Genomic DNA, 18273 nt, shown 5'->3' with positions numbered 1-18273 from the left:
AACTAACATTAAGTTATGTGGCACAAACCTGATATCAAGTAATTTTCCACTTAACATGGCATGTTAGCTTTTATAGATATTTTGGGCCTGTCTTAAAAAACATCTTTATGACCAGGTACAGTGGCTCACAGCTGTAATCCCAACACTTTGGGAGTTCGAAGTAGGCAGATAACTTGAGCCCAAGAGTTTGAGAGCAGCCTGGAAAACATAGCGAAACCCCATCTCTACAAAAAAAATACAAAAACTAGCTGGGCATGGTGGTGCAGGCCTCTAGTCCCAGCTACTGGGGGAGGCTGAGGCAGGATGATCGACTGAGCCTAGGCGGTAAAGGCTGCAGTGAGCACTCCAGCCTGGGCAACAGATGAGACTGCATCAAAAAAGCCCAAAACCAACCAAACAAAAAATCTTTGTTTTTACACTGTGCATTCAGTAATGCCATGCAGATTCTAAAAAAAAAAGTATATTTTCTCCCAAAAGTCAATTCTTCAATTTAAAAGATTTGGTTTATCTTAAGTAACCTTTATTAAGTAACTTTAATAAGTAATCTTTCAGTGTTGAGACTGAATGTATTATTGTGACTGTGAATATACAATATTTTAACGCAAGGTTGTATTACTGAACGGGTAACAGAAATCTTTTCTGGAAAGAAGGTAGTAGAAAAAGTCTTTTACACTAAGTAAAGGTAGAAGAATAATATATTTAGAAGAAAAAAGAAATTACAAGTCATCTAACCATTCAATAATATAGTTTAGGCAAGCCTGTTTCATATGCGTCAAGCTACATTCCTAATACTAGCTGCTCAGTTCTTTTCTTTGAATAAACAGCATGTCTATTTATGGTTTTTTCTTATTTATTATTGCATTGCATAGGAGAACATAATTTTTCTCACAGAGTCAGGCTCATCAAATCAGAACTATCAATGATACTTTCAAGAAAAGTTACTCAGCCAGGCGTGGTGGCTCATGCCTGTAATCCCAACACTTTGGGAGGCCAAGGTGGGTGGATCACCGGAGGTCAGGAGTTTGAGACCAGCCTGGCCAACATGGTGAAACCCCGCTCTACTAAAAATACAAAAAATTAGCCAGGCATGGTGGTGCACGCCTGTAATCCCAGTTACTCGGGAGGCTGAGACAGGAGAATTGCTTGAACCTAGGAGGCAGACGTTGCAGTGAGCTGAGATCGCGCCACTGCACTCCAGCCTGGGTGACAGAGCGAGACTCTGTCTCAAAAAAAAAAGTTACTAATAGAACAACACCGTTCCTAGCAGCAAGAACACAGTGCTCTGTGATGGTGGGATGGATGCTGAATATTGATTTAGAGATAGCAAACTCAAATACGAAATAACTATAGAATACATCTGGGAAATACATTTAGCTCTAAAGGGCTGAAATACTTCATAAAAAGTCCACGTCAGTAGCAGAGAAGGCTGCCTGGAGACAGCAAGGTAGAAACTCTACCACAGCTAAAGTCCCATCTCGATCCTGCATCTAAGATTAAGAGGCAGGTGTGCAAGCCCTGCAAAGTACAGTCCTAAAGTTCTACCTAAACTATGAGAAGCAAAAAAATAGTATGCCAATGATAGGTTTTTCATTCAGGGAGGAATCTTAAAGGAAATTCAGAAATGTACATAAGATTTTAAATGCCACGAACTAAAATTTAATTCCTCCTATACAGTTAGATTTATTTTTTTGAGATGGGGTCTCACTCTTGTCACCCAGGCTGGAGTTCAGAGGCATGGTCTCAGCTCACTGCAACCTCCCCCATCCCAGGTTCAAGCAATCCTCCCCGCTCAGCCTCCCAAACAGCTGGAACCACATGTGCACATTACTTCACTCAGCTAATTTTTTTGTATTTTTGGTAGAGACAGGGTTTCACTACATTGCTCAGGCTGGTCTTGAACTCCTGAGCTCAGATGATCCACCTGCCTCAGCCTCCCAAAGTACTGGGATTATAGGCGTGAGCCACCGTGCCTGGCCTTATAGTTGGATTTTTTAAAAATCTGAGGTGGCAGAGACAACATCTGTTGATGAGAGAGAAATTAAAATTCATCATATATAACAAATTTGAAACAACCCATTCTGTTTATTATAGTAACCATATTAATAAAAGTAATAGGGCCTTATTTAGTCTTTTCACTCTATGTTGATGCAGGAAACAAAGCTACTGACTATTTTGACAGTAACATGACACCTCTTGCATTTCCACAAAGCAGTCAAGTGAAACAAAGTACTTTTCCTACGGATTTAAAACAAACAAGCTGTTTCCTTTCCGGGAAGGTTCAAATGTCATTCCTTTGCTTACCTAGTAACTGCAGTGACAAACGTCGTTGCTGTATCCAGGATACCCATCTACCTATTTTTAAAGTCCCTGTTAAGTCTTTTGTTAATGCTATTAAGTTGGTATACAGTGGATCATAATTTTATGTTTATAAAATCCTTTCTGGTTTTGAACACTTTAGGGATCATTTATACTTGTTTACTTTAGGCATGGGGAAAAGAGTCAGTCTGTTGAAACTCAGTGGCCTGCTTTAAGGCAAATGTGAGGAATAACTCTGATAAGAACCCGCATTTGGTGCTGCTTCTATTATAATGCATTCTGGTTTTCTCTTCAACAAAAATTAAGGACTAAAAGGTCAGCTGAGTAGATCTAAAGCCTATTCTGAAACTCACTGAAACCTCTATTAAAAGAGCGAATAAATCCTATTTCTGGTTCTTCACATCCTACTGGCAAATGTGACAAATTTTTACTGCCTTGCCCTAGAGGGATATGTGAAAATTCCAATCCTATGCTTAGTGCATGAGAACTTAGAATAAATAAATCACCAACATTCTAATATTACCGGGTAAAGATGAATAGTTTATAACAGGGGTCCCAAAACCAGAAGTGGCCTGTTAGGAATCGGGCTGCACAACAGGAGGTGAGCGGCTGCAAGTGAGCATCACTGCCTGAGCTCCGCCTCCTGTCACATCAGTGATGGCATGGGATTCTCATAGAAGCACAAACCCTATTGTGAACTGCACATGCAAGGATTTGGTTGCAGACTCCTTATGAGAATCTAATGCCTGATGAATTGAAGTAGAACAGTTTCATCCCCAAACCATTTCCCCCATGGAAAACCTGTCTTCCACGAAACTGGTCCCTGGTGCCAAAAAGGTTGGAGACCACTGGTTTATAAAGTAAAGCAATAAAAATGTGTGCAAAAGGCAACTAACTGAACTTAAAAACAAAAAGAGATTATTATTAAAAAGGCTGATATCCAAGTCTCTTTGGTGGAAGCAAGAGAATCAATAGGATATTAACCTCCATTCTGAACTCAAATCCTTTCAAGTTTCAAAGTATTTATTCGGGACAAAGGCAGCTATGAAGAGTTGCGTACAAGAAACAGAAACAAATACATAATCCAGGAAATTCAAAGAGATTAATTTTTCATCATGAGTTTGCTTCTCTCTTCTATGCTCATATTATGTATTTACATTCACTGTATACAAATTCATTTAGCATAATGCTATTAAAAATGTTTGTGCCTATCACACAGGTTTCATATGACTATGCCCCAATGCCCTACCTGCATGTCCCACCAACATACTTACTGAATTCATTCCACTGAACAGGTCTCCTGATCCAACATGAGCCGTATGCACAAAGTTTGTGGGCTCTCCAATCATACTTCTGTCAATCCGCCGTCGCCTTTTCTAAAATATGGGGAACAATGTGTTGAGAAAGTGATCTTATGAACAACTTATTCTGATGGATTTTTATACTATGACTGTTAATAAATTTGCCAAGAACACAAAAAATGCCTAGCTCTTAGACTGTCACAATTACTTCTTATGATGAAATCCCCAAGAGAAATATATGCACAAAAATGATTAGTAAAGCAAAATAACAGGTTATTATTTAGAGCTTAATAGATTATTTGGTCTAGCTTTGGTCATCCACATATTTGTATAATAACTGCTTAAGTTTTATTCTTTTTAAAAAACGAGACAAATGTAAAATTACCCTCAGTCACTATTATTGTTGGCAAAGAACACAGTGTGGTTTGAATACACTGTCTGATTTTAAACATTACTTTCTGGCTTTCATCATTAACAGATGTATTATATTTTGATGGTTATTATTCAGGTTATACCGAATTACCCTTCTATGCTGAAATGAATCTGTCATTTCAGCTGGAGGGGGTGGAGGTGAGAGGGTGACAGATTTGGTCCTAGTCCATTCACTCTTCTCTAGTCTGTTCTAGCTGGGAACTAAACCTGCTGACTAACTAGGCTGGGTCTTACTGACTCTTCTTAATTTTTTTTTTTTTTTTTTTTTTTTGAGATGGAGTCTTGCTATGTTACCCAGGCTGGTCTTTAACTGGGCTCAAGCAATCCTCGCACCTCAGCTCCCAAGTAGCTGGGATTACAGGCACGTACCACTACGCCTAGGTGACTCTTCCTAATTTTTGAAAAGCACTTCTCATGGGGTGCTGAGCCCCATTTTCCAGTAACTTTAGCCACCAGCTGGTGTCCCTGTTCTGACCAATATGCTCATCCACCCCTTAGAGACATTTCCTTACCGTACTGCTGTGTTTCACTGATTATCTAAGAGTTTTCCAGATATGAAGATTATCTTAGATCTGTCCTGTTTTCCATGACCCCTTAGATATGATAATGTTATTGGGAGAGACCACTGGCCAAGTTGGGTTAGTGTCCTACTATGGGGCTCTGCTTATCCCAGTTTACTGTCAATAGTATACTTCTCCTGAAATTGCAGCTTCCCTCAAAACCAAGCAGAGTTATAAACTTGTTGGATTAGCTACCTTTGAACATAACACTTTTATGTCCTTATCTACTGAAATGCTGGCATGATCCTGATAAACCCTAAAATTTTATCAAGACAGTCACATATGACAGCTCCTCAGGGTGAAAACATGACTTTCTACAAAACCACAAAAGTGGCGAGCCCATGCATATATTTTAGAAGTCCATATACATTGTTTTACTGTCCTCTCGTTTACATTGTCATAGGTAGAAAGAACAACCACAGAAAACCCTGACGCTTTTCCTGTGAAATACTTATGTTATTCATCCTTAGAATTCAGCAATGACATTAGACCATCTCCAAGTTTGTTGGGTTTTCCTTCCAGTAATTCTGCGTGGCACACGGTTATCTGAACACAGGTTTTCTGTATCTTAGAAAAGTTTTATTCTGTTAGTTCCTTGATAATTGCTCCATGTGTTCATTTTGCTATTTCTGGAGTTCCTGCCTATGTGGACATTTGAACATGTGTGTGTCTATAATCTTCCAAGTTTCTTATATTTTCATCCTTTATTTTATTTCTCTTTGTAATTTCACTGCATTGGAAAGTAACTCCACTTTATCCTCTTCAGAGGTCCACGCTAGATAGTAAATATCATAACCTTGCAGGCCAAATATAGTCTCCACCGTAGCTTTGACTCAACTCTGCTATCGTAGCATCAAAGCAGCTGCAGAGCACATGAAATTAAATGCGTGTAGCTGTGTTTTGGTAAAAATTTATTTACAAAAACAGGTGACTTGGCCTGTAAAAGTAGTAGTCTGCTGACCCCAGCTCTAGATTTTTTCAGTAGTAGCCACATAATTTCATTTTTTCCATTATGGTTATTTTTCAGAGACTGTTATGACATGTCATTGCAACATTTTTTAATCTCTGAAAAAGTTGTATTATAGTTTTTCACTCTTTTCCCTAAAAACACTTAACTATATAAATTATAAGTCTATAACACTAGGGAACAAAGTACTCTCATTTCTTTATTTGAACAAGTTTAGTTTTACTTCAAGCCTTTTTTTGAAAGTTGGTAAGAAACTGTCTTTTGGGGCCCTGTTCCACAGAATCATATAAAACTTGCAGGTTGAAATGGTATCATAAAGTCAAAAGAGGCTTTTGTCTATGTGTTTTAATTTTTCTATTTCCTAGCACAATGCACTGGTTTTCTATCTTTTTCTCGCATATTGCTCCCTCCGATGATCTTAGAGGTGCGTCATATGAAGACTCCCTGACCCTAATGGCAGACTTGACACCCACAACCATCCTTTGATCTGGAGTGCTGCATGCCAGCAATGCACTGGTCTTTTCCTCTGTTCCCCATCTCTTTCACAGACTCAGTTTGTCTATTTCCAACCACCCCATTCAACATACTTCTCTTCATACTATTTTTGTTTGGAATGATAAAGCATAATTCTATAAATTAGCCTTAATGCTAACTTATCTTTTTTAGGAATAAAGTAGGGAAAAAAGATGTTAACAGTTTTGTGCCTTTTTCTCTTCTTAATAATATATTGTTACATTTCTACTAAATTTCCTTATTAGGAAGCTATTTGTCTGGGCAGGTCCAGAAATATAATCTTTACCATCACAGGATATGAATTTTCTCAGCATGTGGGCAGGACAAATTATTGGGATTTCTTCCCCAGTGAGCCACTTAACTGACAGGTAGAGAGGGAAGCTTCTAGGTTCTTGTCACAGTTCCACAGGACAGTGGCATCTGCAGGACACCAGACTCTTCCCCAGGCATTTGCAGTAAACATGTCAAGATAACTGCTTCTGATATGCAGAGAGAGCCACTTGGCTCTCTCAAGCAGGGGAGGAGGTGGTACCAGAGAATCAGACCTACTTCCAGACCACTAGGAGGAGTCTTTATCAACCCTTGTCCTGTGAACCTGCAGAAGCAACTCCTAACAGTTCTCAATCTGCATCATTTCCTCCAGAAGGGTGTGTTTAGAGCTTGCCAAAAGGCTCCACTTGGTCTATACCTCCACATTATGTGATTTATTCTGTTGAGTTACTGCAGGTCTGTGTTGGGGGAGACAGAAACCACAGTGTGCTCAGGCCACCACCCATCTCACCCAAAAAGAATGAATAGATATGCTTGTGAAAGAAGGGTATTAACACATACTCACAAACAATAATTCAGCAAACATGATTACTGAGAATATTCAAAAGCTGATAACAAAACTAGTTCCCATGAAGCTACTCTCACACTGAAAAGCAAAGGATGGGAAGACTTCAGCTTACTTCTATCATACTGTGTTATTAGATAACTAATATATATGAATGTGAAAATAGTGAATATTTTTCAACTTGAACTATACTGAGCTGGGAGTCACACCTTAGTATTGGAAGGTTTCTTCATGGCATCTAATCTAACACTGTTTGTGAGATATGAAAGAAGCTTTCAGTCCTTCGCTCCCCAAGGCTGAGGGAACTCAGCTGTCCAGAAACTGAAAGGAGCAACTGTGTTGTGCGAGCATAGTAAAGGTAAACACCTAAGATGAAAACAGTAAGATAAGCAAGAACCAGATCACATAGGGTTTGTAAAGGACTGAAGTATGTGATCCTCCCAAGAACAATGGGAAATAATTGAAAGTCGTTTAAAGCAGAGGAATAACATGATTAAATAGCTTGAGAAGACTATTCCACAATAGCTATAGGTGGAAAACACAATAGAAGAGGTCAAAATAAGTTATTAATGTTGGTGAAAAGGGATTATGTGGATTCAACTAATAACACAGACAGAAAGAAGTGGATAGATTCAAGAAGTAATCAGTGGATAAAATCAACAGCACTTGGGCCGGGTGCGGTGGCTCATGCCTGTAATCCCAGCACTTTGGGAGGCCAAGGTGGGTGGATCACCTGAGGTCAAGAGTTCGAGACCAGCCTGGCCAACACAGTGAAACCCCGTCTCTACCAAAAATATAAAAATTAGCCAGGCGTGGTAGCAGGTGCCTTAATCCCAGCTACTTGGGAGGCAGAGGCAGGAGAATCATTTGAACCCGGGAGGCGGAGGTTGCAGTGAGCCGAGATCGAGCCATTGCACTCAAGCCTGGGGGACAAGAGCGAGACTTCTCTCAAAAAAAACAAAAAACAAAAAAACAAAAAACCAGCACTTGGTTGCAGGCTGGATTTGGTAACTGAGTGAGAGGGAGGAGTTAAGAAATATGCACAGACTTCAGATTTCAGCATAGAGTGTGCAATTCACTGGGTTCTGAAAGAATCCAAACTGGAGATAAGAGACTGAGAATCACCAGCATTGAGATTTCCTAGACAAACTAAATTTCTGTGGTTGGGCAGAGAAGAAGCCATCAGAGAAGACCAAAAAGAAACAGCCTGAAAGTCAGTACAAGAATCAGCAGTGTGTACAAGTGTCAAGAGGGAGCAGGCAACAGAGCTGAAAGGTGGTGAGAGGTCAATTAAAGACAAATACGTGCACTGGATTCAGCAATATCAAGTTGATGGGCACCTTAGTGAGTGCTATGTCAGTGGAGTAATAGAAGGAGAAGACACGCTGGAGGGGACTGAGGTGGGTCTAAGAAGTGGAAAAATGGAGAAAGAGAACAGAGACAACTCTGGAGAAAAGTCTGGCCTTCTGGACAGGAAGAAGACAGGTCAGTGGCTGAAAGGAGAAAAGGAGATGAGAACAGATTGAATTTTTCCCCTGTAAGGTGGCAGAGAATTCATTATGCTCAATTTCTAATGGGAAAGATCCAGTAAAAGAGGTAAAGAAAAAGAAGGAAAAAGAAAATGGGTTGTCAACATTGCAAGGTTCCTGAGAAGGCAGGAAAGGTGGATCCAGACACAGGTGGAAGTGTTCTTTACACTCTTTCCTACAACACTCTATCAAAAACCTGGATTTAAATATAAATAAATGTTCTAAACTATAAAAATGCAATATTTTCAGGCACAATGTGGACATTTAAAGAATGGCACACTTGTTTGGGGTACTGTATTAATAGTCACGGGTGGCTGGGCATGGTGACTCATGCCTATAATCCCAGCACTTTGGGAGGCTGAGGTGGGTGGATCACTTGAGGTCAGGAGTTCAAGACCAGCCTGGCCAACACGGCAAAACCCTGTCTCCACTAATATTAGCCAGGCCATAAGAATGATCAAATGGACTTTGGGGACTTGGGGCTCTGGAAGAGTGGGAGGGGGGCAAGGGTTTTATAAAAGACTACAAATATGGTGCAGTGTACACTGCTCGGGTGATGAGTACACCAGAATCCACAAATCACCACTAAAGAACTTACTCGTGTAACCAAACACCACCTGTACCCCAGTAACTATGGAAAATTAAACAAATATTTTAAGAAAAAAAAAATTAGCTGGGCATGGTGGCAGGCACCTGTAATCCCAGCTACTCCAGAGGCTGAGGAAGGAGAATCGCTTGAACCCGGGGTGGGGGTGGGGGGGGAGAGGTTGCAGTGAGGCGAGATCACACCACTGCACTCCAGCCTGGGTGCCAGAGTGAGACTCTGTTTCAAAAGAAAAAAAAGAATAGTCATGGGCAAACAAGGGGAATTCCAGAGTCATACCTCCCCAAAGAAAAACAGGAAATGGTGCACTCTGCTCTGATACGTATTAACAGTTGTAGTTAGCAGAGTCACCGTGTTTCCTGGAAACAAATTCTTTATAGGGAACTTTGTTAAGACCGTCAACCATCTGAATAATCCTTGCATCCTTAAAATATTAACTTTTATTCTGCATAAGGTGAAGGACTAGAGACCCAAATGAATTGCTATGTTAGTGTGGAGGGGACATTAGGCAAAATGTCTCTTCCCATAACTTTTTACATAATTACATCATAATTATTAAAGATAATGAACTAAACAATTTGGAGTATATCCAAGGAGGCGAGAAGCAGGTTAATTTCAAAGGATTTGCTACTGTGAGAACCTTATTTGCATTCTTATCTAAACAAGTATGTATATAACCATACTATATCTACCTCCCTCACATTTCTGGCATATGGATCAACTGTAGCTTCTAGAAAACAGTAATTACATAATCACTTAAAAGTTAAAACTTCCCCAAAGACTATTCTCTGGGCAGCTTAGTGTGCAAACACATGTCACTGAGAAGCAAATGAAGGCCAGGTCCCATCAGGTTAGCAGAAGGCCTACAGTAAGAGTAAAAGATGGTACAGCCTGAGGTAGTTCTAGAAGCAGATACAGAGTGAATAAAGAAAATAAAAATACTTGCCATCTGGGACAGTGAAAAAAGCTGGAACTTTCACGGTATAAAATAGCAATCATTTATGCAAATGTGGCCAAAGTAAATGAAAGGTTGAAAGCTATGCTGACTCAACTTTATGACCTAGAGAAAGTCAGTTGAGTTGTGTAACTAAATCCATAAATCTATGAATTAAATCTAACAAGCCCACTATTTCCAAATTGTGTCTTGGGGCATCCCAGCAAAACCCAGGGGTGCCAGGGTATTCTATTTGAGGGAAACACAGTGAGACTCAATGTGTGTTTGACACTGAGTGAACTACCAGCTTCAGATAATTTGTAACTTCAACATTAGAACATACATTCTTCTTAACAGCATATCTTTGTGAAGCTGAGTTTTCAGTGGTTACTGTGAAAAAAACCCAAGCACTACGCAAAAGTCAGTATGGAACTAGAAAAGAAGGTGGTGGTGTTCGGTCTGATTCCACAGTTTGAGAAGTTGTATAATCCTAACAGGCACAAACACACCGTAAGTATGTAACTGGTTATTTAAGAATTAAATAAAAATATTTTTCCATTTACATCTTATTTTTTAAAGGCAAATAAGTTGTTGGGGCATAAATCTTTACTAAGTTGTTTGTACCAAATTATTTAATAAACAAGTCTGTACGGTATTTCTCTTGGCCTAGAGGCACCATGAAAAAAATTACAGAACCGTTAAGGGAAGTTTGGGAACCTCTGAAATAAGCTACATTAGTTTTTTGAAATATTGACACTGTAATCAGGAACCAGGCATTTCTAAAACAAGTGGGTATTTTTTTTCTATGATGCCAGTGACAGTGATTCCCTGCGTGCGTGAGCTGCTTCCAAGTTAATCAATCTAGTTCACAGTACGGACAAAAAGGCTAACAAAAGTTGTAATAATATAAAAAATGGATTTGACATTTTTTGATGAAAATGATCTTCCTAGTAGATATTCATTGACACAAAAAATGAAAATACCTTTTATGGTAGTCATGTCAACAAACTATATGAAACACCCTTGCCCCAAGTCTCTCCCTACTCATTCTTTGAGACCCAGCTCAAACATAACATTCTGAGTTGAGGCTGTTGGTTATTTCCTGTTCTGAACATTCACAGCACATGGCTCCTATTTCAATTATAGTACTTAAAACATTGTATTGTAACTTACTTGCTTACAGTTTGATTTTCCTACACTACTAAGAGTTCTGTAACAGTAGCTGTGCCTGACACACAGTAGACAATAAATGACTGTTGAATGAATAAAAGGCTTTTTTAAAGAAACAATGTCAGCTCAGTTCTCTAAAAATTGTCTGTCTTATCTAATATTATCGCCAAATATTTCTCAAGAACCTATTATATCTGGAAGATGTAAACAATGTAATGCCAATTCTAATGAAGTTTACATTTCTGCATAAAAAATACTTATCTGCTGATTTAATTTTCTCTGTTTCATAGAAAGGCTGTGTGCTCTAGAGAGGTTTTAACTGGTAACACTGTTTTAGTTTTTATATTGGGTAGAACCTGTAAAGCAGTGGTTCTCAAGCTATAGTGTACATCAGAATCCCTGGAAGGTTTGTTGAAATACAGGTTTCTGAGCTCTAGTCACAGAAGATTTTCAGACTGAGCAAGTTTGGAGTGGAGCTTGAATTTACATATCTAACAAGATTCCAAGTGATATTGATGGCTTAATGGTTTAGAAACACTGGCTCTAAAGATTAACAGCTGAATGACTATTATTAAAAAGTCAGGCCAGGCGTGGTGGCTCACGCCTGTAAGCCTAGCACTTTGGGAGGCTGAGGTGGGCGGACTGCCTGAGCTCAGGAGTTCGAGACCAGCCTGGGCAACATGGCGAAACACCATCTCTACAAAAATACAAAAAATTAGCCAGGTGTGGTGGCACACTCCTGTAGTCCCAACTACTCGAGAGGCTGAGACACAAGAATCGTCTGAACCCGGGAGGCAGACGTTGCAGTGAATCAAGATCACACCACTCCAGCCTGAGCAACAGAGAGAGACTCTGTCTCAAAATAAATAAATAAATAAATAAAAATTACACACAGTCAAATAATAATAGATGCTGGTGAGGCTGCAGAGAAAAGGGAACACTTATATACTGCTGGTGGGAATGTAAATTAGTTTAGCCATTGTGGAAAGCAGTATGGCAATTTCTCAAAGAAGTGAAAAACAGAAGTATCATTTGACCCAGGACCCCCTTATTGAGTATATACCCAAAGGAATATAAATCATTCTACCATAAAGACACATGTACACATATGTTCATCACAGCACTATTCACAATCGCAAAGTCATGGCATCAACCTAAATGCCCATCAGTGGTAGACTGGATAAAGAAAACGTGGTACATGTACACCATGGAATACCACACAGCCATAAAAAAGAACTAGACCATGTCCTTTGGAGCAACATGGATGGAGCTGGAGGCCATAATCCTAAGCAGACTAACACAGGAACATAATACCACATGTTCTCACTTATAAGTGGGAGCTAAACATTGAGTACACGGGGACACAAAGAAGGCAACAACGGATACCAGGACCTATCTGAGAGTAGAGGGTGGGAGGAGGGAGAGGATCAAAAAATGACCTAATGGTTACTATGCCTATTACCTGGGTGATGAAATTATCTGTACAGCAGGTAATCTGTGACTCAGTTTACCTATATAATAAACCTACACATGTACCCCCTGAACCTCAAAGGTAAATTAAAAAATAAAGATTAACAGCTGAATATTTAAAAAGTAAAAATGGGTAATAAGAGTACTTATAAGATACCAGGCACAGTTTCAAGAACTTTAAAGCCATGAACTCATTTGCTAGTACCTTCTATAGCAGTATATGACATTTTACTTCCCTTCAAATCTGGGATCCTCTGGCCAACTCTCACTTCTTGTCTCGGCCATTGCTCAGAAGTCCTCATTTGTTCACCTTTGTACTCTCTATTGAATAAAGGTTTTTTGTTTTTTTTTTTTTGAGACAAGAGCCTCATTCGTCACCCAGGTTGGAGTGCGGTGGTACAATCTCAGCTCACTGCAACCTCTGCCTCCTGGGTTCAAGCGATTCTCATGTCTCAGCCTCCCGAGTAGCTGGAATTACAGGCATGTACCACCACGCCCAGCTAATTTTTTGTATTTTTAGTAAAGATGGGGTTTCACCATGTTGGTCAGGCTGATCTCGAACTCCTGACCTCAACTAATCCACCCACCTTGGCCTCCTAAAGTGCTGAGATTACAGGCATGAGCCACCATGCCTGGCCAAGATGGGAGTCTTAACATAAGTGTCCAGGTCCTGGATATTCATGTTCAAGCAGCTGAATCCAGCCTTCCCATGGGTGGTAATCTGGGTTGATAAAACTGCCTGTGGAATTCTGGTTTCTAAGAATATAACAAAAAGATCTCTAATATGTTAAGGGACAAATGAAGGAGAAACAAGGTTTTAGATACTGCAGAGACTGGAAAAATATCTGCTCTTCAATAACTGAATAGCCTACTTTGGATTCCAAATTCTCATACTTAGGTCAAAACTCAAGAAAACAATAAACTTCTTCTATACATGAACTTGTACTGTATCTTCTACGGTGGGAAAAATAAATAATTCTACTTGTCTGGCTTCTAGAGCTTAGCTCACTCATTGGAATGCTAGCAGTGGCCCTCAGGTGACAGAGCTTATATAAGGAGCTCTGTCTAGAGGAGATGAGAGTCACACCATAGATCACCACAGAGAAACCCAAACCAGCTGGTATTATAAGAGAATTATCTAAGTCAAAGTACAGAAAGGAAAGATATTTTGTGTTGGAAATATTCATAAATAAATAGGTGAGTTGCTGGTAATGCATTTACAATTCAATCTTAAGTGTGGTGCTGTCGGTATCTGTCCTTTAGGGTTTAGTAGGTAACTAACCTTTTCCTACTCAGTATGTATTTTGCAGCTTTTGACAGATGAGAAGTTTGCAGGAGAACCCCAAATTTGTTTTTAAAAGGAATCTCTAAGCAAATCTATAGTGACCTTTTCAAGGGCCAAAGTGCTAAAAGCAAAATTGAAGGAACTAGTTGTTCTCATCTCTCAGTGAGAAACCTGAAGTGAAAAGGGGTTTTTTTCTCCTTCTATTTAAAATTAGTATCTGGTTTAAGTCACATATTCCAAGTATGAAAACTGAAGCACAAAATAGGTCAAAAAAAAAAAAAGGAGGGGGGAAACTAATCTGAACTAGCTTTCAAGTATTAATGATATTGTTAATATCATTGGTGTTAAAAACCTTTCACTAGAAATTTCTGTCACTATGGGTCCATCTGGGATTGTTTCTATACACTGTATATATACAGTGTACAATGTACCTAGGAAGATATTACTTGCCAAAGTACCACAGCTAACTAAAATCAGATCTGGGAGTCTTCCTTGTCCACTGTTGTTTCCTTCACACCACTGTGTGAACAACTGTGTTTCAAAGCAAGTCATATAATTCTCCCCAAACATTTACTATATAAAATTGAGACACAAAAATCAAGTGTTTATATTAACTCTATGTGAAGAGTGTTTACAATTGAGCCAAGTACTGTACTATAATTAATTTTTCTTATACCACACTTTGCACTGGAATTGCTTCTGGCTTGCTTAGTTTAAAAAAAAAAAAAAAAAATTCTGTCACAAATTTTACACACAATGTCTGCTTTTTTTTTTTTTTTTTTTGAGACAGTCTCACTCTGTTGCCCAGGCTGGAGTGCAGTGGCACGATCTCGGCTCACTGCAACCTCTGTTGCCTGGGTTCAGGTGATTCTCCTGCCTCAGCCTCCCAAGTAGCTGGGATTACAGGCACCTGTGACCGCACCCAGCTAATTTTAGTAGAGACGGGGTTTCACCATCTTGGCCAGGCTGGTCTTGAACTCACCTCGTGATCCACCTGCCTTGGCCTCCCAAAGTTGTTTGCTTACCTTTTAATGAAACTATCATTAATTGTTCTAATACCCTCCATAAGTATCTTGTGGTATAACCGATTAAATAGCTAAGTGACTTGTCCAGATAGTCTGAAATTTCACTCAGTAGTATGGGTTCTTTTTCATTCAACCAAGAGACTACTGTTTTTTTTGTTTTGTTTTGTAGTTCAGGGAAATTTTCCCATAGTATTACTTTGATAATTTACTAGGGAAATTTTCCTGTAGTATTACTTTGATAATTTATTATCCTCCAATGCTTTTTGTCCTCTTTTTTATAACTTTAGGCAGATTTTGTACTTCCTGGGTTGATCATCTAATTTTCTTAATTTTCCCTTCTACCTTCCATTTCTTTATATTTTTGTTTTACTTGCTGGAAGAATGAACTACATCTTCCAGCCTTCTCATGGACTACTTTATTTCAGCTATCATATTATTTCCAAGCATCGTTTCTTATCGATTTGTTCCTTCTCTCTCTCGCTTCCTTTGTAGGCATGTTGTTCTTGTTTAGTGAATCCACTGTCTTATCATCTGAGACCTAGTCATGTTTTTTGTTTTGTTTTTTAGTTCTTTCCTATTGCCTGTATCATCTATTTCTTCCGAGTTCTTTTATTCAGTTCATTCCTTTTAGCTTTTCTGTTGTCTAATGAACACAGGCCATCCAAATGAGGCTTAGTGTGCATGGGTCATGCTGAACTGTAAATTCAATGAACAGTGATCAGATGGTGAGCTCACTTTTTGCTTGGGGAAACCACAATTGCAGGTTATCAGCAGATCCCTTCTGTGATGGCAGTAGGCTTTCTAGGAAAGGACCTGCTGAAGTCCAGACAGAAGAGTTCGAATCTAGTTGCAGGCATTCTAAGATGAAGGCAGGTAAAGAATGCTGGCTGGCTGGCTTGCTTATCAGTATCCCCCTCTGTAGGCAGTTGGGCAGTGGCTCACTCAGCTAAATAGGTTCCCACTCTACCATCCAACTATTTTTTTTATTATCTCTGATCCATGGTTCTCTCTCTTCACTCTCTTTTTCTTTGTAGGTTTTATCTTTTTGTTATTTAAACTCCTTTAATGTCTTGTGAAGTAGGGTTTCGGGAAGGAAGAAAATATACATATGCGGGTATATAAACCCAGTCCAACATCCTCTCTTATGCTGAGATAACTATATCTCTTTTTGTGGTAACTAACGTCAAATCAAATGAGAACAAAATATTGCTGGTAAGAGACCAGCTCTTTAAGATTTGATGATCATGTTCATTTCAAATAGAAATGTACTTGAAAATAACCAATGGAGATAAAAGCAAAATTTTAAAAGCCCATTACTTAATAAAATGAGAGCAAATTGCAATTTATCAACTCAACATCCATAATAAGAGCACTCACTGTATGCCATGCACTCTGCTAAGCACTTTACATAAATTATCTTAATATATTTTAATCCACTACCTATCTTGAATCCTATGAGATAGGTGTCATTATTCTCATTTGCAGAGATTCAATTAATCTGCCCAAGGTCAAACAGTAAATAAATAAGTACTGGCTCTGGAATTCAAATCCAGATCTGTCTGACTTTTTCTTTTTTTTGAGACAGAGTCTCACTCTGTCGCCCAGGCAGGAGTGCAGTGGCGCGATCTCGGCTCACTGCAACCTCTGCCTCCCAGGTTCAAGCAATTCTGCCTCAGCGCCTCCCGAGTAGCTGGGACTACAGGTGCGTGCCACCACGCTCAGCTAATTTTTTTTTATTTTTAGTAGAGACGGGGTTTCACTGTTTTAGCCAGGATGGTCTTTATCTGCTGACCTCATGATCCGCTCACCTCAGCCTCCCAAAGTGCTGGGATTACAGGCGTGAGCCACCGCGCCCAGCCTTTCTGACCAACTCTAATAGAGAACCAGCCCTCATATGTAAAGGGAAAAAACTTATTTGGTTTTTAAGAACCTTGGGGTTGTTAAAAATATGATCACTTCCTATAGCTAAGTACTCCTGAAAGCACATTTGCCTTAGGTTTCTTACAAATTTTATCTGTCATAAGGTAGGCCAAAAAAATGGCATTGAATAATATCTTTTTTTGCTTAATGTAGAGCAGATTCTGTTTACTTATCCCAAATGACCCACAGACAGCTAACACTATCTCCAGTATCTTAATAACTTTTGAATATATGCACATGTACATAACAGGTACATGCATAAGTATTTGTTCATGTTAAAATCCCAATGAAGACATCACCCAACTGTTACCCAGGTAGACACTGCAAGAACAAATAAAACCAAAACCAAAACAAAACAAACAGTGATAGGGGATAAGGGGGGAAAATGAAGAAATTAAAATGATAGACATGTTTCACATTAAGTTAGTATATATGAAAGCATTTGAACTAAGACAGTCTGTAAAAATGGCAGATAATAATTAACACTTGGTAGCAAGAAACGCTTTCTGAAATACTGAAACACTGCTTGTTTCACTGTAACTTATCACCTAGTGCTGTATCTGCATAGTCTCATAACTCAACTTCATATCCAACATGGGTGTTCGTTTCTATTTGGGTAAAATTTACTGAAATATACTAGAAAGAAAACTGGTCTTAAAATGCAAAAGGCTCTGCCACTAATTCGCTGATCTTAACTTAGTTTACTAATTAACTTCTTAGTATAGTTTCCAAATCCGCATGCACGCATGCCCACATGCATTTGACTACGTTTGCCTATGATGTCTCTAAGATCTAAAATTTTAAGATTGTATGAAAATTATTTTCATTTCACAAAAGAAAACAAAATCACATATAAAACAAACAATATCCCATCTGCTAAAACAAGAATGTAAGCATAACACCTTTTCAAGAAACTATAAGAAAGTTCACTAAAGTAGATGGAACATAAATACCAGAAACATCTAAGAACCAGAAGAATTTTTACTATGTGCAAAGGTGATAAGAGATGAGACCAAACTTTAGGGTACCCCGGGAACTGAGATCTGACCTAGAATTTGTCTTGCATGAGAACTGCTAATAAAATATATCTGTAATATTTTCTACTCAATATGAACAAGTTTGAGAGGATGAAAAACTGAATGATTTATACCATCTGTTTACATCACAGATGAACAGATTCTTAAAAAGTGCTTCTAAAAATGTTCAATATATTATAAACATCATAAATACCAGCCCCAGATAGTTATTAAAATACCATTATATTATCAAATCCCAGATAATTACTTAAGTTCTAACTTCCCTTTAGTCACATATACATATCAGCAAAAACATTTTATTTTTCTACAACAATGCACTACCTAGTCTTAACCTACTACTGATTTGAAAAATAATGCAATTTTGAGTTCCTTACC

The 18273-nt window shown here is 38.8% G+C and overlaps 1 protein-coding gene across 8 annotated transcripts in view; it reads right to left on the bottom strand.

Annotated features, from left to right (window-relative positions):
* Positions 1-18273, bottom strand: part of CDC42SE2 (CDC42 small effector 2) — a 184453-nt gene that overhangs the window by 9881 nt on the left and 156299 nt on the right. For all 8 annotated transcript variants that reach the window (XM_054488147.2, XM_054488146.2, XM_054488145.2 and 5 more), the window contains one exon: positions 3591-3692. In XM_054488147.2, the coding sequence (XP_054344122.1) occupies positions 3591-3692 (102 nt within the window). The remainder of the gene's footprint in view (positions 1-3590; positions 3693-18273) is intronic.

The sequence above is a fragment of the Pongo pygmaeus genome, chromosome 4 (assembly GCF_028885625.2).
Source record: "Pongo pygmaeus isolate AG05252 chromosome 4, NHGRI_mPonPyg2-v2.0_pri, whole genome shotgun sequence".
In the NCBI taxonomy this organism is placed as follows: domain Eukaryota; kingdom Metazoa; phylum Chordata; class Mammalia; order Primates; family Hominidae; genus Pongo; species Pongo pygmaeus.
The sequence above is the reverse complement of the archived record's forward strand: the minus strand, read 5'-3'. Positions and strand labels throughout refer to the sequence as shown.